Below are 21,430 nucleotides of genomic sequence, written 5' to 3'. Positions count from 1 at the left end.
TTTTCTTTTCTTTTGAACTACTACCTTAGTAATATTAAGGGATTGAACCTGTCATATATTCATCAGCTTAGATAAGAATTCTAATGCAACAACATTTGCAGCAGAAGTTTTAATTCTCCATTGAAAACATAACTTAAAAAGGATGAAATAATTAAACCAAGAATGGAGTCATTAAGTAGCAGCAGTACACTGAAACTAAGTTTCTTCTTCTTCTCTCCAACCAACCAAGAAAACAGAACATATAATAAATCTCAGAAACTATGAAACATAAGAAGAAGCATCCAACAGCCGTTGTTTGTCGTCTTCACATGTAGAGTCCTTCAGGAACACCCTCTTTCTTCTTGAACATTACCTTGTCCTTGGCCTTTTTAAAGTCCCCATGCGTAACCTTACAATATATATAGCATATTTAACTTCAATTAAAAGGTGATTTTAAAGCAAGGAATTTGATCCTGGGTAATGAAACAAGTATAGTGGGGGCGCAAAAGAAAATCTGTATATAATAAGATTGACCTACCTTCATACGTCGCTCCCTTAAAGCAAGCAAACCAGCTTCGGTACATATTGCCTTTATATCAGCTCCCGAAAACTCATCCTTTGTCATAACAAATTCTTCTAAGTTTACGTCGTCAGCTAGCGTCATCCTTGATGTGTGTATCTGAATTTAATTTAATTGTTATCCCAATGGAATCAAAGTGAAACAACAGATTCCCCAATCATAATCATAATAATAATAATAATAAATGAACACGCACCGTGAAAATTCTCCTCCTTGTCTTGATATCTGGAAGAGGAAATTCTATTTTCCTATCAATTCTACCAGGACGGAGTAGGGCAGGATCAAGGCTTTCAATTTTGTTTGTAGCAAGAATCACTTTAACATCCCCTCTTGAATCAAATCCATCTAGCTGATTAAGCAATTCCAACATAGTCCTCTGAATTTCTCGCTCACCACCAGAATGAGCATCATATCTGCATAATAGCAACTTCAATCGTTATTTTACAATAACAATTTTAAAAACATCAATAATTTCTTTAACAGATACTTTGGAGCTTACCTTTTAGTACCAACAGCGTCAATTTCATCAATGAAAACAATTGAAGGTGACAAGTCATCAGCAACACGGAAAAGTTCCCTAACGAGTTTTGGACCATCGCCAAGATATTTTTGAATCAGTTCACTTCCAACAACACGTAAGAAAGTGGCTGATGTAGAGTTTGCCACTGCCTAAAAGATGGAGGAGATTAACAAATTAAAGAAAGCATCAAGTTACTTCAGCCTACAAAATACAACAAAGGCCTTGTTTAATTATTGTGGGTTATTTGAGATTACTTTTAGATAACCTACATTCCAATCATTCAAATCAAAATACCCAAATATCTTCTATTTTTTTCTTCTAAAAAACAATATATATTCATTCAAATCAAAATACCAAATATCCTCTACTTTTTCTCTTCTAAAATACAATATATATTTATACCCCTAATGTCTTTTTACCCAAACAAAAATATTTGGAAATAACCACTTGAATATTCAAATTACCCAAGATCAAACAAAGCCTAAATCATACAACTAAATAACTGTTTCAAACAAATATGAGCCATCTAAATCTCGAAGATGTTTGATATTTATGAAAACTTGCTGTATGAGCACAATCCAGCTGTAAGTGATCAAATAGAGCATGTGAATCAAAGTAATAATGGCATATTGAAAGTTAAGAAGGGATTAGAAATGATCAAATACCTTGGCAAGCAAGGTTTTTCCAGTTCCAGGTTCCCCATAGAGTATGACACCTTTAGGAGGTTTAATACCTATGTCTTCATACAACTCGGGATGTGTCAGTGGAAGCTCAACTGCTTCCTTAATTTCTTGTATCTGTGCGTCTAATCCGCCTATGTCTGCATATGATTCTAAAGGAGCCTTCTCAACTTTCATTACAGACACCATTGGATCCACTTCATCTTGTAGAAGACCAACGACAGACAAAACCTGGGAAGTAAAGTAACAGAATTATAGAACTTATGGAGCAGGGAGGCGGTGGATGATATCGATATGAACTCAATACATTTCCTAAATATTTTATGTTGATATAGGTCTATTAGTAACTGATATAATAGTTACACATGAATTAATATTGACAGCAAAAAGCTATTGGTTCCTCTCATTCCTGGCACATACTTAGCTAATACACATTTCCAAAGTGATGAATTCATTTCCCTCTCTCTGACTTACAAATCGGATCGATTATGAGAAGAAATCTGAAAGATGCTTCACTTCAGCATGAACTTCAAGTTGTAATCAAATAAATTCTTCTAATTAGGGCAATTTCAAAGTAGCAATTCGCTAAGACACTGGAAAATTGGCAAAACAAATCTAAAAAACGAAAGAATCTAAAACCCTAAAACATCACATTGTATACCGATTCCAATGAAATGAAAACCCTAAGACAACATAATCACCAGTAAGCAATCATAAAGAGAATACGCACGCACCTTATTGTGCATCAGAATGGAACAACCGGGCTCGAGTTGATCTTTGTCAACGAACGACATAATCCCGACATAATATTCCGGCCCTACAGAAGACGAAACAATAGCGTGATTCTCATCGATGAGCTCCTCGAGATTTCCTACACTCATAGGAGAACCTCGGAGATCGTCGACCTTGGATCTATCTTCTTCAGTTTTTTCCTCCTGCGGTTTCAGCCTTTCTTGATTGGTGACAAATTCTTCTTCCATTAGAAGGTAATCCTTGATTCGATCGAGCTTCAAGAGCCTGAGCTTGCACTTAGTCAACGGAGTAACAGTCGGAAGCCTCGAGGCGGCCTCCGATCCCTTCTGCTTCCGTTGCTTCCGACCAACTCTTGCTGGTGGCGCTGCCGGCTCGAACTTCTTCTCTTTCTTATCACCTTCATTCTTCCGATCACCTCCCTGGCCTTGCCTGTTCAAACCACCGGGAGTTCCCTGACCCATTATTTACTTGCAAGTAAAGACTAGAGTTGAGAGAGAGAAGAGACAGACAATCGAAGGGGATGAGGGATTGATTTGGGAAATGAGATTTGTACTGTTTTCTAGGGCCTAATTGGGCCTTTCTCTTGGACTAACGTAAGATGGGCTTAATGTTATAGGGAATATGAGACTTATGAATTAAGATAATAATTGATATACATTATATAATTTTAAAACTGGTAAAATCCAGATATTATATACTATTATTATTATTATATATATATATATATATAATTGAATATTTTATACATTATAATTTTAAAAAATATATATTTAAATATAAAATTAATAATAAGTAAATTATATCATAAAAATATATATTTATAAAATTAATTATATTAATTTATTTATTTAGATAAATAATATTTTTTTATCTATAAATATAAAATTGTTTTTTTTAATGTAAAATTGTATAAAATAGTAAAATTTAACTCATTTATAGTAAAATCTTATAATCTTAAATTTCAAATGATAAAAGTTAAACTTTTTATGAATTTACTAAAATCAAACTAGTTAAATAAAAATTAATAGTCAATTCTAGATTTTAATATTTGAATTCTTTTAAATCATTGTTATTATCCATCTACTATTTTAGTTGTTTAGATTAAGTTTTTTTTTTAATTCTTGTCTCCCAATTAATCTTTATTAAAATTTTCTTATTCTCTAATACAAAATTTAATTATAAGAAATAAATAATTTATGAATTTTTTATTAGTTAATCGTTCTCTAATTAAATTATTGAAAGTCTTATATTTATTAGATTGTAAAGATCAAATAATAAGAAAGAAAAACTGAATCATATTAAAAATTAATTCTGTTTTAATCTAATCATATATTAATTAATAATTATCACGTGACTTTTAGAAGGTAACTCTAATCATAAAATTATATAAGGGAGTTTCATTAATATTCATAACCTTTAAATTGAAAAATCTTCTTGTCTCTAGCTAATTGATTAATCAATCAATCACAAGAAAGAGGGAGTAAATCTATCAGAAATTTTCGAATTACATGTTTTCACTTATTAAATGAAAAAAAAGCCCTTGTCTAGATAAGTTTTGAGAAATCTGGTTAATTTATCATACAACAAAATTTCTCCAAATTTAAAATAAATAAATAACTCCTGAAATTACTAGCTAGTGTAAGCATATATAGCAAGTTTCCCATGATTTTCAATAATGTTGACATCAATAAGTAGTCATCTATTATACATAATTACAAACATATTTGGTGACATAGATTACAAGATAGATCAAGGTATTTTGATAATGGAAACAATATATATCTATATAGTTATCTACAAAGATATAATAATTATAAAAAATACACTTGTATAGTAAAATTATAGAAAATGGACAATAGAAAACAAGACCTTGATTTACTTTCTCATCAATTTATGTATTCTTTTCTAAGACCGACAGTGCGGGAGTCAAGTAGTTGTTTGCTTTGTCGGGTAAATGCGCTACCTGCAACAATAACGAGTTAAAACTTGCGCTGTTAATTAAGTTAAACTTAAAAGTCATTATGGATGAAACTGCATACCAGTTCATAGAGTTCCTTTCCTGGTTCAGCCACATATTCATAACAAACCTACACGAAAAATAAAACAAACTTAAGAAGGCATTCGATCGAATTACATTGACAAGTTTGCGCTTTAAAAGGTTTAACCAACATCAAAACTCTTGTTCCTTGCAGTTGAATCATGCAATGCCTTAACACAGATATCAGCCACATCTGCACAGCTAATGCCCTGCAGTTATTTTGGTAATTAGATATTTAATGAAGGAATTTATTTAGTATATATGGATTTTAGTCTAACAATATCTTATTGGTTTCGCACCTGGGATATTCTGTTTCCCTGATCAAATATTAGAGCTCGCTGTCCACCAGGTTCTTCCTGAAATTTATATAAAAAAAGGATGATTTAGTTTGCAAATTCATAGTATTAATCAAGAATATATCGGGTTTTTTACCTGCAAGGGACCAGGACGAATTATTGTATATCCAATTCCTGATCTTCTCAATGAATCCTCCCCCGACTAGATAAATACGAGAGTTAAAAAAAAAAGATCCATCTTTGTAGAAAAGAAAAAAGTTATGACTGCTAACCTTCTTGGCTCTTAGAACTTGCTCCCTTCTTGAAGGTTCTATTCCTAGTCCCGTGCATGAAACTAGGATGAAGTCTGTCTCTTGTCCAGTCTGAAAATACCCATTATCGAAACCAGGCAGTTATTTTTAAATAAATCTGTTCGAGGTAGGTTATAAGAAATCAGACTATCTTGGGTTATAATATTAATATATAATGAATAAATAATTTAAGGGCATATTGATATTTTTTATTGGTGATTTGAATGATTTGATTAATGAGTATATTGTTGATTAGATAGTTGATTATTTTGATAAAAAAAAATTGCAAAATGGTAGATATAGGATTACTTACTGGCAAGGCCTTTACGTATTCCATAATAAGTTTAAAGCTTCTCAAATCTTGATTTACTCCATCAGCTCCTTCGATAGGCCTCTAGCAGAATCCAGTGAGATTCAAATAATCAGAAACAAAGAGTCATTTAAACATGGTCATTCAGTCTCAACGAGAGCTAAATTTTATTTTGAAAATCGAGAAAAGGATGAAGAGACATGCAGCTAAAGTTACAATTGCTCAAGTAAACCCCACAAATAAACAAAAGGAGAAAACATAAAGATAAATTGAAGGAAACCTGTCTTCTCGGCTCAAAACGAATGGTCATAGTGTGTACAAGAAATGGGTCTAATGGAGGATCATCTGGCTGCACTGATCTAAAGGAGGAAAACGGTACTCTTACCTGTTCAAAAACAAGTATGAGAAGTTTTAAAATCTACACTTTATGACATGTATAAATTAAGAACAAACAAAATGTAAATTCATTAACATACCCTGCAAAACCCCACTTTTGTGTTAAATCGAGCAAAGTACATTTTACTTTGTGTTATATCGCCAGAAGGTCCAGCTTCAAGAATCAAGACATATGATCTTCCATTCCCGCCAACTGAAAGTACAAGACCTTCATACCTATATTATATAACAAGGTCCAATATTACTTGCACCGATGAGAAAGATAGAAAAAGACCCACAAATTTATCAACGTGTAAACATGCCTGTCAAGGGTATAACCCAAAGGAAGAGAAAGCCTTTTTGATAACTCCACATAACCTCCTCTAGTGAAAACATATCCTGAGAACGGACAAGTATGCAATTTGAATTACCTGTTTCTTATGGAGTTGCAAAAGTCAGCTAATGAAATAAAGGAATATGTCTTACCTGAGAAAACAGCTTTACCATCCTCAGTGAACTCAAATTTGGCATCCATTCCTCCATCGTACTTGGCGGTCATCCCATCCTGGAAATAAGTTCCTTCCCGAACCTCCCAACCATCCAGTGACTCGGCTGTCTGGAATTTAGCAAGTAAAAGCTTGCTTTTGCTGCTTTTTCCAGCTCGCAGTTGTGCAAGTTTATTGTTATAGTCCTGCACATATATGAAGCCATAAGCATCTATGCTGACAGATATTAAAAATGCTAAAATGCCAGTTCCCATAAAGCCCACAAAAGAGAGCGTTCTAGAGGACCTGTAATTTAGTGACTTGTGATGCATTATCCAAAAGGCATATTCTGCGAGCTAATAGATTTTTCGAGGAAAAAGCTATATTCGATTTCATATTTTTAACATGACATTTTGGAGAAGAAATGCATACGGGTGATGAGACACCTGGAATGCTTTTGTTACGTTGTAGACGCCCTGGTTGTCAACTCTGTTCAGGTCCACAGTGACAGAAGAACGAGCAGTGGCGCAATAGATAATCTTACTGCAACCTTCAATTGCGTTATTCAAGCTGGATGGATCACCAACATCCCCAATAACCAGTTTTACAGACGTAGGCAGCATGTTTACAACATCTTCATCATCCTTCCTAACCAATGCCTGGTAAAGAAATCAATCAGAAGGAGATAAAAGAACAAAATCAATTGCAGATTCAATGGCTGGCCCCTGCCTGGATTCAAGTTAGTAAAAAATTGTAAATGCAAATCGAAAGTTTGCGGTTATCCTAAGTTGAGAAAAGTTTAACGTGATTAACACCAAACAGCTGAGAGATCATCTAAATGTAAATAGAGAGTTTGCAGTTAACAACTGAGAATAGATTAGAGTTGTATAGAGAATAGAAAGAATGAAAAAGAAGAAGAAGAAAACCTTGACGGTGTAGCCTCTGAGCATGAGTTTCCGAACTACTATACGGCCAACACGACTGGTAGCGCCGACGACCAAGACGGTAGTGTTCTGAGCACCTGGAATAGCGAATTCGCACATCGGTCCTCCTTCGCGTATTAGAAGTTCGACCTCGTCATCGGAACGATTTGTCCTGGAGATCTGCCCCAATCCGGAGAACTTACGCCATACCTCGTCGAATATCTGCCTAGACCGCCTCCCTAGCCCTACCGGATTGACGTCGTCCAAACTAATCATCGGCTGCTGCGTTTGTTGTTGATTATCGATTTCGGCAATATTGCTATTATCAACAACCTCACTGACGCTTTCCTCCCCTTCCTTTTCCTTCACTTCATCATCATCGTCAATCTTCTTCTTCCTCTTCGAATTCCGAGTCTTCTTACCCTTCTTAGGTGTCTCGGCGGTAGAAGAATCGGCGGATTTCAACGTGGAGGCAAGTGATAGGTCCGAACCGGACCGTCCGCGACGTCGATGAAGTGCGGACACAAGATGATCGTGAACATTGCTTGCCCCAACGGAACTGGAGGTGAAGGCAGCGTAGGTGGAATGTCGCCGGAGAGGTATCAGGCCGAGGCGAAACTCCGGGGATGGCTTGGATATCAATGTTTGGACGCACGGTTGGCAGCTACGGCCAATCGCGGCAGTTGTTGTCTGAGATGCCATAGACTATAGTAGTGCAGGTATGAGTGAAAAGTTAACTCAATTGAACCATTTCTCTCTCTCTATGTGATGTATGTATGTATGTATGAAAAGTCTGATTCTCTATAATTGTTGTGGATAATGAGTTAGTGACAGATGCTAGTTTGGACCTCAAGCTTCAGGTCCCTGGAGGAGAAAGCTCTTCCATTCCATTTTCTCTCGTCTCTTACAAAAAAATATAAAAAAAAAATAACCATTATAACTACTTACCTTGCTAAAGCTAAGTAATTTCACCATATTTAGCATAAATAAATAAACTAACTTCGTAATATAACAGTTAAAAAGTAATATAATTATTATTCCCGGGCTAAATAGGCAGGCAGTCCAAATCCAAACTGCTATAGAGAGAGAAAGAGAAAGATGATTCCACAACCACACAAACGATTCCGCCTCAGGAAGTTCAGATGTTGCCACGTAGAAACTTTCACTCCTCTTATCTAAATGTGACTTCTTTTTATTTATTTTTTTCAAGACCATATTTGATTTTGTTTTTTTATGGATTTTTTATTTTTGTCTGAAAACAAGTAAGTTATTTATATTTTATTTAATTACTAAAATATATATTTATAAAATAAAAATAATAAAAAATATATATTAAATTAGGTCCAAATAGTAAAATAATTAAGTTTTTTTTTATTTAAATATAAAAAAATTGTTTAAACACAACGATAAAATCATGATATGAAAAAAAAAAATTATGTACAAAATGATTACATTAGAATAATTAATTGACTCGGAGATCTTCAAGAAAGAAAATAAGATCTCCGCACGAATTCATAGTTTTTCCGGATCTAATCTATGACATCGTCATGATAATAGCATTTGAATAATCATTAACGGCCTATTTTCGTTGTTAAAAGTTCTCCGATTTCTTTCTAACCAGATAATCTACCAGAAAATTATAGGGATAGAGACTCATCTTCTAAGTCTCGCATTTTTAGTCGCCCCATTCCATGCCTCCCAATTGCCACTAACAGTTTTCGGCATATCACATTGTATTTTTAGTCAAATTCCACAAAATACTTCGTATATACTTATAACAATGTGACAATGCAAAAGTAGATGAGAAACTGTCTAAATCTCTTTATAACACATACGACAACGACTCACAATAATCATGTTTTTTTCCATACATTTATCGTCAGTGAGAATTTCGCCGTGAATAACACTCCAACCAAAAAAAATCTTAGTAGGCATCTTAAACTCTCATAAATTTCCCCAACAAAGATCAATCGGGCTAACAAAGTGTAACAATGTCCCACATGAAACTTATTTAGATCACGACACCGCATAGAATCTCGAGAAGATAAATTTAACTCTTTATTTTTAACCATTAACAAAAGTCTATGATGGAACATGTTTACTCCTTTTTCAATCTTCTTCTATATATTATATAATTAGAAATAATTAAGTTATATATATATTTCTATATTTTGTATAGAAAACTAATTTGATTCATAGTCGATTTTCATTTATATATATATATATATATATATATATATATATATATATATATATATATATATATATATATATATATATATATATATATGTTGATTTTCAAATTTCTTAATTTCCAAATAAAATTAAGTACCCAAGGATATAAAATTAGATTTTTGGCTTAATCATACTCGATGCAGATTTTTGTTAGATTAAAATTCACCCAATATTGCTCATTAATTACTCATTAATTTTTATTTATTTTTAAAATTTAATTCACTATTTATTTCTCTAATTCATATAAAAAAATATACCTTTATTTACTCTTTCATTCATAATTTTGTTTTGTTATATATTTAAACCTACTCAAAACTTTGTTTGATGTCTTACTTAAGTAATATCTTCTTATCTATCCAACTATTGTTTTAGAACTTAAAATAAAAAAAAAAGTTAAATACTTACAACTAGTTATCATTATAATTATTATAATTTTATTTTATAGTTATTATAATTATTTGTTATTGTAATTTTTTTTTTATTATTTAAAATATAACATAAAGTTATTTAATTTTTGTTATTTAAATAACTAAACAAAAAATCACTCTCATTTCCCTTTTTTATGAGAAATGATTAGGTGAGAGAATTTGGTGAGGGAATGACGTGGCATAATTTTATTCACTGAAAAAATCAAATAATTTCTCTTTTTTCTCTCTTTCCTCCTACTTTTACATTTTCAAACTATTGAAGGTGATGCCACGTCATTCCCTCACCAAATTCCCTCACTAAATTCCCTCACTCTATCACTCCTCCTTTTTTATATATTAATTCATTAATTAAAATACTTTTTATTTAAAATTATTATTTTTTATTTTATTATTATATATTAATATTGTTCAAAAAAAAATTATCAAAAAAATCTCCACCTTTTTTAAAATCATTACTTTTTAATTCAACTATAATTAATTTCTTTCACTCATTAATTTCATACTTGATTTATTAATTAAAATATTAAAATACTTTATATGTCTTAAAATATATATATATATATATTCACATTTTAAATATAACTTATTAAAATCAGCCCCTTAATAAACATTTCTGAAATAATGCAAGAATTCTTTAAAATATCTTTATATAAACAATCTCTTATTTTCTGAAATAAGTTTGTTCTAAACTCAATAGTCACTCAGAGTGTAAGTCAAATAAATCGAAACCAAAGGATTAAGATTTTCTAAAAAACTAATACGTTTGATTCAGTATTTAAATGTATAAACTGCCTTAAATTACACCCTTAACACTTATAGTCATGTTTCAAGTTAAGAATAAAACTTTTGAGATATTTAATATTTTAGATAATCTCTATATATAAATACTTAATTTTAAAGGGTTTGAATTACTGGGGTGAGAGTTATGCTTAATTTATATATATATATATATTTATTTATTGATATTTGGGTCGGATTGTGAATTTATCCGGTACATAAATTTAAATCGGTTAAAAATAAAATAAAAAATGATATAGTTTTGTTTCGAACTTGCAACCTAACAAAAATAAGTACAACTCTTTAACAGAGTTTTTAACAGAGTGTGATTGAGATGTGGTTTGTCAAGGAATAATAAGCTGATATTAATTGAAAGTGGTTAAAAAATATGAATCAAATATTTGATTGATAAGGTCACGACTCAAATATGAATCAAATATTTGATTAATCAAAGTGAAAGTGTAATTAAAAATTAAAAATATTTAATATATATTATTATTTTTATTTTTATTAAATTTATTTTATTTATATTTTTTATCGAGCTTGCGTCACTCTAAAATTAGGATAGTATTTTTTAATAACTAAAGAAAAATAATTGGTTTGTACTGTACTATGCTGCTAAAAAGAGAAAAAAAAAAAATTTGTTATGGATAATATAATATATATTTGCTGCTATCCGGTCTAAACCTATATATCAGGATTGGCTGAAATATAAAGCTCTTGGGGACTAAAATCCTGCCATGACATTGAGAGAAAAACAGCAACTCACTCGTAGATTCATTCATGTGCAAACACACTCAAAGAAGTCGCAGATAATAATATATAGGAGGCGGACCTGAAAGAAAGATGACTTCTTCATTAATCACTCGAACTCTTCTTTCTGGCGGCTATGGCCAGAAACAACCAGCTCTATCTCACAACCCTTGTCGCTTTATTTCTTCAAACTCTCATTTAGGGCTAAAGCTGCACTCTCCGCCTTCTATCACCATACTCAAGAAGAAGAAGAAGAAGAATCTGAGAACAACTCACATTGCCATTCGTCCTGTTCTCGCTGCCCAATCCAATTTCTTTAAAGGTATTTCTATATATATATATTTCTGTATCACTAACTTCAGAAAATAACCAGGACTTGATTGTCTGCTTTGCTTTAGATTATTCTCAATACAAATTGGTTCTAGCATTTGGAATTCGGTAGTAAAATTAGATTAGGATCAGATTGGAAATGACTGGATTTTCTATTAGATTATGAACTAATTTTACACATGATGATGTGAAAATAGTTGTGCAAAGGGTATTGAAAGTAGGGAAGGATGGAGTTGAAGCTGGAACCAACCTGGTGCCTGTGAGTTCAAACTATTTCTCTCTTTTATTATTCTTTTGGGGAAATTGAAATTGAGACTTATTTACAATGGGTGGGTGAGGGGCAGAATTCTGTTCCCAGACCAATTGCTCGAATATCTGTAGCCGTTGTTGCGGGTACCCTTGCATTGTTCGTGTTTAAGTCCATCTTATCTACAGCATTCTTTACACTGGTAAGTGTGTGTTTTCCGCAGCTGGGATTCCGATTCCAATTCCAGTTTCATCATGGATTATGGTAATAAATAACTTGTTTGGTTTTGGAACAGGCAATGATGGGACTAATATACTTCACATATATAGCTTTGAACAAGGATGAAGGTGGTGGTGGTCCAAAAGGAGGTGGAAAGCGGCCTCAGTCCACCGACGATGCTCTCGATGAAGCAAAACGAATCATGGACAAGTACAAATAATAATAATGAACTTACTTCAACAATGTAAGGTTTTGAAGGAAATACAGCTTCTTCTTTTGTTGTTGAACAACCTTAAATCAGGCTTGTTTGTTTGATAAGTTGCAGGCAGAGCTGTAGCATGAAAATTGTTCACAAAATATTAATTAAAATAGTTTTTTGAGTTGGCTCATTTGTGTAAGAAATCTCTAAATTGGTAATATTGATACTATAAAAGATCCCAAAATAAAACTTGAATAGAGACATAGTATAAACATGATGGTAGTACTGTAAAAAGGTCAATAAAAAGAATGGATATTCACACTATTTTCTTCTTTTAGTTCAAGTATACAAAAAAAAAAAATACACAGACAACAAGGGTTGAAGAAACCATGGATGCAAGACAAATGAAAATGGGGCACAATGGTCGGAGATACAAAATAATAACCTAATCACTATGGACATAAAGATGGATTATCCTCTCGCGAAAAATTACTATGAACAACCGAAACAATTCCAAAACGAGAAGGGACTGGAGGATGGAGATGTCGGTTGTGGTGGTGGTGGTGGTGGCGGGTCCTGGTCCTCTTCTGTCTTTTTACGGGGAAGCTGCTTGAAGAAGGCATTAACTGCACCAGTTACACCATCTTCCTTCTCCATCTTCTTAGCAAGTTCTAAAGCACGTTCTTTAACCTGCACCAATATAAAGAATATTGCAAAAAGAACATTTTTTTTTTTGTATCTGTAGACAAAAGTAGGAAATAATATTATTAACAGAAAACTATGTTACCTTTGGATCTAGCATATATGTTATTGCGTCAACTAACTTTTGAAGCGAGAACTCCTCAACTGGTATGGGTGGAGGACCGACTCCTCTTGCATGAACTCGCTCCCCCCAAAAGGGCTGGTCACCAAAGAATGGCACAATAGTAGTGGGGCACTGTATTTAAGACACCAATGATTGGTTTAGTAAGGATTAGGTCCTGGTTTGATTTAACAGGCAGCTTTTGATTTCAGATCAAGTTCTCTTCTATATTAACAATTCAAATTCCAACATTATCAAAGCTAATTACCGCAGCTTTAAGACCAGCAGCAGTTGTTCCAGCACCACCATGATGCACCTGGGACCAAAGTATTATTAATTGCAATAGCTAAACCCCAACTGAAAGTGTTGGAACAAGATTTCAGTAATTTTTGTCCCAAGCTTTTATGTTTGTAAATTGAAAAAGGTAGAGATTTGCTTCTCATGATCACCATGTACAGACCACTCATAGCTATGAAATGATTTCACTGTTTCAAACATCTGGCTTGAACAAGTATTGAAGCTAACTTAAGAAAAATACTCTGGCCTTGTTTGATAAAACCTTATCTGGATTTCATCCTTATTTCCCTTGCTTTTTTTTCACCTTTTATTTCTTCCAAAAAATGTTTTTTTTTTTTTTTTAAAACTACATCCAACATGGTCTAAATACACAAAAGCTATATTGTTTAACATAACACTGTCAAAAAAAAAAATCTTAAAGTGATGTAAGGCCTTACAACAGCTGCACATTGAAGGAACAACCAGTCATGAGGGACGTTGTCAAGCGTGTACACAAAATCCTTAGGTTCCTTCACTGGAGATAGATTTAAGCATAAGAAATTAGAATGAACCATTTCTTAGGAGAACTAGAAGAACAGAGAAACATAACTTACAGTCACCAAGGCCTCCCCATCCCTTATTAATAATACCCCTTTGGCCAGTGATTTCTAATGCTTGCACAATAATTTGTGTCATTTTCTCTGGTCCTTGAACTGGCTATTCCAAAGTAAACAGTAAACAGTAAACAATATAAGAATTGAGCAACAAACTTCCTACTTCCTAATCGAATGAATAAAATTACAAGTAGAAAATATAAGGGAACTCACAAGGCTTCCAAACCCAATATAAATAGGCTTTGACCCAGTTTTCAGCCAGTCTACAAGTGGTTGAGGAGGCTCATAATTTGAAGCAAGATCAAGGAAACAAAAACCTACAACATCAACTTTAGGGCCCCAATCTGCACAAAGTATAAGAGCAGCAGTGCTGAGGTTATTATTCAATTCACGCAAAGAGACACTGCGAGCAAGTACTATGAGACTATAAAACACACAGCTAGAGGCTTCCTAAATTCATGATACAAAGTTATTTATCGACAGGCCTCCATCCAAGGAAAGATTCCGGACCAATTTTTTAGGCTTTTGCAGTACTCAAAGAATAATTCAGAACTGTTAAATCCCCAAACAGGAAGATTTAAACGCACAAGGTACTGGCGTGTTTTATACTGTAGCTTTTCTTAGGAAACTCATCATTGCTATATTTTGTTAAATTACACGTGAATTTAATTAACAAGGTGCAAAATCAACTGTTTGTTAAATTTAATGCAATTTATAAATGTAAACCACCATGAATTTGCCTCAATTCCTAGAAGAAGAGGGACAGTGAGGCAAGAGGTTACGGAGATTGGTAAACGGAATCGTTATCTACGTTAAATAACGATTATTTTTGCACCTTAATAATAAGTTCACGTGTAACTTTTTTTCTTTTTCTTTCTTTTTTTCCCCTCTCCATCTTTCTGTAATGTTTGAACGCAACTTGTGTTCTTTTTAATGAAAAGTTGACCTTTTAAAAAATAATAAATAAGTAGATATTTTAGCCTAATTAAAAATTTCATGTGTAACTTAATCATTTTTTCCTTCAGACAAATACTGAGCTATAACAAATGAATAGATAAATAAACAAATGACAACAGATAATATCTATTATTAAATATGGACAATCTGGTGACCAATAAACATATTGAAACAGCTGTAACAAGGAAGGATCATTTTTTTTTTTGAAACAGCTGTAGCTACATCATAATGTGAGTAACACCCAACCTACAATATATGTAGATAAAAAATATTTTTCAAGGAGAACGCCAAAGATCTTTGCCTGGCTAACACCCTTATACTTTTCTCCAACAGGATTATTGACACTAGCATTTTTTTAAGTCAATTAAGGCAGCAAAAATCATTTGATTTGGAGTTATTGTCAATAAAAAAATCTGCAGACTTGTGAAAAGCAATTGTTAGAGTATTTTAGTTAAAGAGCATGCACAAGAATGCTAGCTTTCAAGTTAACTGTCAGACCAAATTAATAAAATCTAACCAGAAACAGATAAATTTAAGCACCCACCTTTTGGTTTTGGAACAAGATCAGGACTCCAAATGTATCCATGTGGGGCATTACTCTCCGAGCCTTGTGAACCACTTAAATAGGTAACTGGTCGTAATTTCAACTTCTTTTTTCTGAGGTCGTTTATCATGTCTCTTATACCCAGCCATATCAAAGAGTCAACAATTTGATATGAGAGCTGCAAAATTCATAAATATAGATGAAGTATTAAAATATCATAAGCTTGAAAAACAAGTTTTACCAAAAAATGGCGCAGAATTTCAAACATTCACAGGACTTACCCTGTACCCTGCTGGTTGTCTAACACGGGACAAAGGATGTGGAAATTCACTGGTTGGTCTGGCCACAAAAAGAGAAAAGTTATTTAAGAGAAAAGCTATTTTCACACTTTCATTTCTTCTAAGAAGCAGCAAATATAAACCAAAACACACTTAAGAACAAGGGAAACAATAAAAGTATGATGTAAAATTTAACAGGTGTACAAATCTGATTACTAAAATAACTTACGTCCATGGCATTGTAAAAAATACATGAAGCGGAATCTTCAAAGCCTCTGCAACATGTACATGCCCTGAGAAAATAAAAATAACAGTGAGGACAGAGTAGCAACATTGAAAATAAAAAGCTAATTGTGTTCCTGCCAAGTGATAATGAAATATACACAAAATGATTATTCAGTAGATAATATCCAATATGATCTACTGCTGCCCCCTAAAGTTATCCATACACAAAACAGTTTTCTGGCATTGCCCTAAAGTTATCCAATATGTATTCATCTCAAAGCAGATCAGTAATCCTCGAAGGAGGGGTAATGGATGGGATCTACATATTTTTGTAGGCGTGTGCAAGAGAAAGAGAGAACAAGGAGGGCGCAGATAGAATCAACAGAGTAGTCAATCCGACAAATATTAAATTACATAGAGGATTCAAAGCTTGTTAAATTGCAGGTCACAGGTACTTCTAGGAGCCATTTTTCTTCAATTTGAAAAGACATTTTCACAAATAGCTTTTGGGAACACATTTATACTCTTTCCAAGTTTTCTAATGTAAACTGACTGTTAGAAAAATAGATTGTTCTAGAACAATGAATTGCAAAAGAAAAATGTAAACAAGCGTAACTTGAATCTCATTATCTTCATTATGTCTAAGAATACAAAGAAAATGGGCATAGCATCTTTAATCGGGATATTGCTGCTCTTCAAACCCAAATAATTTGATGAAAGAGATAATGAAGATATAGATGCACAACCACATGTAAATATTAGATACCAGTAACTAAAGCTAACCATATGCTGGAGGATTGGCAATAATTGCATCTGCTTTGAAAGGGATGCCAGTAGCTGGGTCAGGTTCTTTACAGGCAGAGGGTAAAGAGAAAATAATCTCCTTTAATTGATGTCGCTGCACAGGTATTTCTGAAGGTCCTGATGGAAGGAATCCTTTGTTTTTAACCATATCTGCAACCATAGAAATGAGGAATTAATAACCTTCTAACATTTACTATGTTGCTTGACCAGTTTGACCATTAATCTATATGCTGAATTGCTCTTTCAATAACAATTCCAGCTTATTTGTAATGTAAGAGAAACAAGATGAGATAGAGGATAGAAAAAACCATCTTATTTTTAATGCAAGCATGGATTATGAGTGGCAGTGGCAAATGGACTAGACAAGAAGGGCCTATAATCTCTAATATTATGCTCAATGGATCATGCAGTTCCAACACAAGTACACATCACAGTTGTTTTCAGTATCACAAATTTAAGATACCACCAATGCTAAGATGTCTAGAGTATGTTCCACCTGTCACACTAGAATAATGGTAGTTGAAGTGGTATGTTCATTTTTTTTACCAATACGCTCCCTCCCAGTACTTACTGACGTGGAAAAAGATCTTTACAAGAATCTTTGCACATAATGGATTTGACCACAATGCTTTGTAAAAGCAGCTACAGCCATAGGTAAAGACAAACACTCTCAAGAGAGAAGGATTCGTAAATATACATACATTCTGCAAGAACCTTGGGATCTCCTCCTAATGGATAAAACTCCAGTCCAGCAATCAATACAAAATCCTTAAAATTCGCATGTGTAGCCAGTCTAACACGGTGACCATAGTCCTGTATCACAAACACAACATAGTTCAGCCATCACAGATTCAAGCAAAAATCTTTATGTATTTGATACAATGTTTTTATTATCTCCCTTCCCCAATCTTCACCTTTATAAACAAAGAATGATAAATTCATGAGAAACCATGAGATAACATGAAAAACAGAGACATAAAAAATAAATTGGATTGGTAAGTGAAACACAATGAGATGTTGGTCATTGTAACACAACGGAAGCAACAACAGCATAGACGAACAAAAACATAAATGGATAACTAATAATAATGTATGATCAATGAGAGACAAAAATAAAATTAAATGTAGTAGATGAGGCAACAATAACTCCACCATGAAGATAGTTTTTCACCTCAATTAAAAAAAAAAAAATGTGAAAAATAAGCTTGGATTAGATGCTGGTAATTACCAAAAATCTGGGATTACTGTAAGTGCAAGCCTGTGAGCATTTGAATAGTTTGACCATGAAAATAAATTCACATAAAAACAGTGAGCATCCTGAAACAGGAGGTTTAATTCCATATAGTTAACATGGCTATCTATACCACGATTCTATGACATACTCTTACACATTAATAGGCTCATAGGAACAAAAGATATAGAAAAAGCAGTGTCACTTTCAGGAAGAGAGATCTATCTAATGAAATGGTATCATTTAGCTATATAGCAGCTAGGTAAGCAACATTAATTTAATTTCACATAGAGCTCATGTATACCAGGACACAAGTCTGACATAGATGAAATGAAAAAATTTATATGTTCCGTAAATAACAGGTCCAAAGTCACAAAATAATCTCAGAAGGTTAAAAAACAAGAGTTAATAGTTAAGCAAAGAAGGAAATAGATGAAGTAATGCAAGAGACCTGTAAGCGCTTGCCTATTGCAATAAATGGTTGCACATCGCCACGTGTTCCAACAATAAGAATCACAATTTGCATAGGCGGTATACACTGAAGTTCATTTGAGTCAATAGGTTCAATGTCTGCTTCATTGTAAACGATATCAGGTCCTCCCCCAAGTACATGAGGTTCAAGATCTGGTGGAACTTCAAATACTACACTTCCATCATGTTTCACAGTGGCTATTCTGTTCAACAATTTAAGCTGCAATTTTTATATGTCCGGAAAAATGTCTCAGTGTTTTAATTACATTAGCAATGAGGAGGCTATAGCTGAAAAAAGAAAAGAAGCAGACTGACTCGGTCTTCAGTAATAGTAGGCTAGATGATTTGTTTAGATAAATGACTCTTTTACTGAATTGATACATGTCAAAATGACAGGAGAACTTGTTTTACTAATCTTCAGTTACTTTAAATTAAAAGGCATTCGGTTGTGTTAAGAGTGGTACATAATAAATAATGGCTCTTGAATCAGGAATAAATCATCAAATAAATAGAAATGTAAAAAGGAAATATACCTTTTGTTGCAGAGGAATCTTGTTATCAAAAATCATGGCTGCATCTTCAGGATGAATGTTATTGTGTCCCTGCCTTTCGGTTTTTGATCTTTCCAGTTTAATCCTGCTTGATGGCGCCTCCAATTTCTCAGAATCTGAAATCTCAATTGGCATAGTAGAAACTCTCGAGAACCTGCCAGCACCGCCTGCAATTTGATTCAATCCAAATAGGGAACCTATAAATATCGTTAAGATACTGGGTTTGACAAACAGCAACTGATGATGTGAAATATATTATCCAAACATGATCTTGACTGAAAAAGAAAGCGCCGCACTACCATTGTACACCTCAACCATAGGAGTCAACAAACTAATGTTTGACCTAGTTTAATGAGCAGTACTGTGGTAACCATGAAGCAGTTCATAAGAACAGAATGCCTGAAGTAAAAATATATGATTTCCTGGTAGAGAATAATGCAGTTTAGTGAACCAGATGGCCAATGACTCCAGGGACCGAACTCTATTATAGAACAATTCAGCAACATTAGCGGATTGATCAAACTTCTAATATATCAAATTTAATTTTGTTGCATCCTATTAGTGTATCCTTCGGAAAGAGAAACAAAGGAAGAAAAATTACTTTACTTAAGAATAATAGTTCGTCAAGCAAACAAATTAACAGTCAAAGCACATTCAAACAAGTCTCCCTGTACAAGTATGATCGCACAATTATGAAACAGTACAAACCTAAAGAGATATTACCGTTGTTTGGTAGGGAAGGAGCAACAGCAGTCTCACCCCTATCCAATTGCCTTTTAACAGTAACTTCTTCATCCGACTTCAACTGAACTTCAACAGAAGACTCCGAAGAGCTTGCGCCTCCATTTTGGTTGTCCTCCATTAGATTTAGATGCAATATGATTATAATGAACTCTGTTTATTTTCAATCCAGATCGGAAGAATCATCCATGAAAACTTCTCTACAATTATATAAGCAAGTATACAAAAAAAACTATGTCAAGATTACACTGTTGAGCTAAACTTGTGAATCAAAAAATCATTGTCTGGCAAGGCGGAAAGAATGATCTGACCACGTTCAGAGAAGAGATTGGGGGCTATGGAAATGTGCTCGGACGGAGCACGCTACCCAAAACCGCCACCAAAAGGTAGGAGGAGAACCAACGTGTTTATTTTCAAGCTTCAACCACGTGGATCGAGCGGTAATTATATTATAATAATATATATATATTATCATTATTATTAATGAAAGAAGCCTAAAGTAAGTCACTACAACGCATCTGAGTTGTCGCAAGCAAATAGTACTATAGATAAAGTTTTTTTTATTATTATTAAAAAAAAAAAAATTGTTGAAACTGAATTATTTTATTAACAAAAAGTTATGATATCAAAAAATTAACAAATTTATCAAATATACTATGCATTCAAACCTATAACTGATTAAAAAAAACAAATCAATTATATACCCTGTATATAGATATTTATAATTTTCTAAACATTTGGTTAATATATTAATGTAATAATTTTAATTTTGTTATTTTTTATAGTGATTATATTTTTTAAGAAAATAAATATCATAAATTTAATTTTTATTTAAAACTCTTAAATAAAAAAGAGAGTTATGATAGATTTCCTTATTAAAAAAAATAGAAATAGAATAAAATAAATTTTATTAAGTATTTACATAAACTCACCCAACATTGATAATAAATATTTAAATTTATGTATCATGTATTGAACTTGGATTAAATTTATTATTAAAAAGAAAAAAGAAAAAAAAAACTAATGTAGTTAATATGCTGTACTAAGGTAGGTTAAACTGGAATTCTCAAGAAAGCCGGCTACCAGCATTTAACAATTGTGTTAGACATGTACTTTATTTTTTAAATTATATTATTTATTAATATTATATAATTTTAAAAATTCAATATGATTTCACATTTATATTAATATTATTTTATATATATTAAAAATAGATATCTAACATAATATAGACTATAGCTGGCCAAATGAAAATTTGGAGAACTTAAATCGTTTTATCAAAACATAGCTCAATTTTTTAATATCAGATTCGAACTTTAAATTTTTTAATGATATTATTTTTTTTTACTTTAACATAATACTTTTCTTTAATTAATTATCACATTAAAAAAAACAAAATAACAATAAATTTTTTTAAAATTTTCAAATTATTTTCAAACATTACCTATCTTTTAAAACATTCAAAGACCATACATAAAATTATGTCATTATAATATTTTATTCAAATTTTCTCAAATCT

At 32.5% G+C, this 21,430-nt stretch overlaps 4 protein-coding genes across 5 annotated transcripts; 1 reads left to right on the top strand and 3 right to left on the bottom strand.

Annotated features, from left to right (window-relative positions):
* Nucleotides 1-102: 102 nt before the first annotated feature.
* LOC124914667 (26S proteasome regulatory subunit 4 homolog A) lies at nt 103-3,032 on the bottom strand. The gene is made up of 6 exons (XM_047455253.1): nt 2,494-3,032; nt 1,745-1,990; nt 1,059-1,228; nt 756-972; nt 518-658; nt 103-388 (listed from the first exon to the last, which is right to left on the bottom strand). The coding sequence occupies exons 1-6, from the start codon at nt 2,971-2,973 to the stop codon at nt 305-307; spliced, it is 1,338 nt and encodes a 445-aa protein (XP_047311209.1). The 5' UTR covers nt 2,974-3,032; the 3' UTR covers nt 103-304.
* A 1,036-nt stretch (nt 3,033-4,068) lies between these two features.
* LOC124914665 (protein HIGH CHLOROPHYLL FLUORESCENCE PHENOTYPE 173, chloroplastic) lies at nt 4,069-8,091 on the bottom strand. Its single transcript, XM_047455252.1, has 13 exons — nt 7,233-8,091; nt 6,753-6,965; nt 6,308-6,512; nt 6,145-6,220; nt 5,923-6,058; nt 5,727-5,831; nt 5,450-5,530; nt 5,119-5,208; nt 4,983-5,048; nt 4,850-4,906; nt 4,682-4,759; nt 4,552-4,599; nt 4,069-4,475 (listed from the first exon to the last, which is right to left on the bottom strand). Exons 1-13 carry the CDS (start codon nt 7,929-7,931, stop codon nt 4,404-4,406), a joined length of 1,926 nt encoding a protein of 641 aa, XP_047311208.1. The 5' UTR covers nt 7,932-8,091; the 3' UTR covers nt 4,069-4,403.
* A 3,277-nt stretch (nt 8,092-11,368) lies between these two features.
* LOC124914464 lies at nt 11,369-12,616 on the top strand. The gene is made up of 4 exons (XM_047455020.1): nt 11,369-11,744; nt 11,950-12,011; nt 12,097-12,201; nt 12,295-12,616. Exons 1-4 carry the CDS (start codon nt 11,516-11,518, stop codon nt 12,436-12,438), a joined length of 540 nt encoding a protein of 179 aa, XP_047310976.1. The 5' UTR covers nt 11,369-11,515; the 3' UTR covers nt 12,439-12,616.
* Nucleotides 12,617-12,700: 84 nt separating this feature from the next.
* Nucleotides 12,701-20,320, bottom strand: LOC124914463 (sterol 3-beta-glucosyltransferase UGT80A2-like). Of its 2 annotated transcripts, XM_047455018.1 has the most exons (15): nt 20,223-20,320; nt 19,894-20,111; nt 19,153-19,337; nt 18,600-18,839; nt 17,619-17,730; nt 16,897-17,067; nt 16,118-16,181; nt 15,892-15,949; nt 15,611-15,788; nt 14,323-14,453; nt 14,110-14,212; nt 13,954-14,030; nt 13,488-13,535; nt 13,205-13,354; nt 12,701-13,107 (listed from the first exon to the last, which is right to left on the bottom strand). In XM_047455018.1, the coding sequence occupies exons 2-15, from the start codon at nt 20,030-20,032 to the stop codon at nt 12,910-12,912; spliced, it is 1,854 nt and encodes a 617-aa protein (XP_047310974.1). In that variant the 5' UTR covers nt 20,033-20,111; nt 20,223-20,320; the 3' UTR covers nt 12,701-12,909. The 2 variants fall into 2 exon arrangements, with proteins under 2 accessions (XP_047310974.1, XP_047310975.1); XM_047455019.1 differs by having other exon boundaries at nt 19,930-20,234.
* Between the last annotated feature and the right edge of the window lie 1,110 nt (nt 20,321-21,430).

Source organism: Impatiens glandulifera, chromosome 9 (genome assembly GCF_907164915.1).
Source record: "Impatiens glandulifera chromosome 9, dImpGla2.1, whole genome shotgun sequence".
Lineage (NCBI taxonomy): Eukaryota > Viridiplantae > Streptophyta > Magnoliopsida > Ericales > Balsaminaceae > Impatiens > Impatiens glandulifera.
The sequence above is the reverse complement of the archived record's forward strand: the minus strand, read 5'-3'. Positions and strand labels throughout refer to the sequence as shown.

Coding starts and splice junctions, on each gene's coding strand:
- LOC124914464 (XM_047455020.1), top strand. CDS start 11,516: ATGACTTCTTCATTAATCACTCGAACTCTTCTTTCTGGCGGCTATGGC. Junction 12,012..12,096: donor CTGGAACCAACCTGGTGCCT/GTGAGTTCAAAC, acceptor GGTGAGGGGCAG/AATTCTGTTCCCAGACCAAT. Junction 12,202..12,294: donor CTACAGCATTCTTTACACTG/GTAAGTGTGTGT, acceptor GTTTTGGAACAG/GCAATGATGGGACTAATATA.
- LOC124914463 (XM_047455018.1), bottom strand. CDS start 20,032: ATGGAGGACAACCAAAATGGAGGCGCAAGCTCTTCGGAGTCTTCTGTT. Junction 17,731..18,599: donor CAATAGGCAAGCGCTTACAG/GTCTCTTGCATT, acceptor TTTGTGATACAG/GACTATGGTCACCGTGTTAG. Junction 14,454..15,610: donor TCTTGTTCCAAAACCAAAAG/GTGGGTGCTTAA, acceptor TACTTTGTGCAG/ATTGGGGCCCTAAAGTTGAT.
- LOC124914665 (XM_047455252.1), bottom strand. CDS start 7,931: ATGGCATCTCAGACAACAACTGCCGCGATTGGCCGTAGCTGCCAACCG. Junction 6,513..6,752: donor ACGTAACAAAAGCATTCCAG/GTGTCTCATCAC, acceptor ATATATGTGCAG/GACTATAACAATAAACTTGC. Junction 4,907..4,982: donor TTCGTCCTGGTCCCTTGCAG/GTAAAAAACCCG, acceptor TATAAATTTCAG/GAAGAACCTGGTGGACAGCG.
- LOC124914667 (XM_047455253.1), bottom strand. CDS start 2,973: ATGGGTCAGGGAACTCCCGGTGGTTTGAACAGGCAAGGCCAGGGAGGT. Junction 659..755: donor CAAGGAGGAGAATTTTCACG/GTGCGTGTTCAT, acceptor AATTAAATTCAG/ATACACACATCAAGGATGAC. Junction 389..517: donor TAAGGGAGCGACGTATGAAG/GTAGGTCAATCT, acceptor ATATATTGTAAG/GTTACGCATGGGGACTTTAA.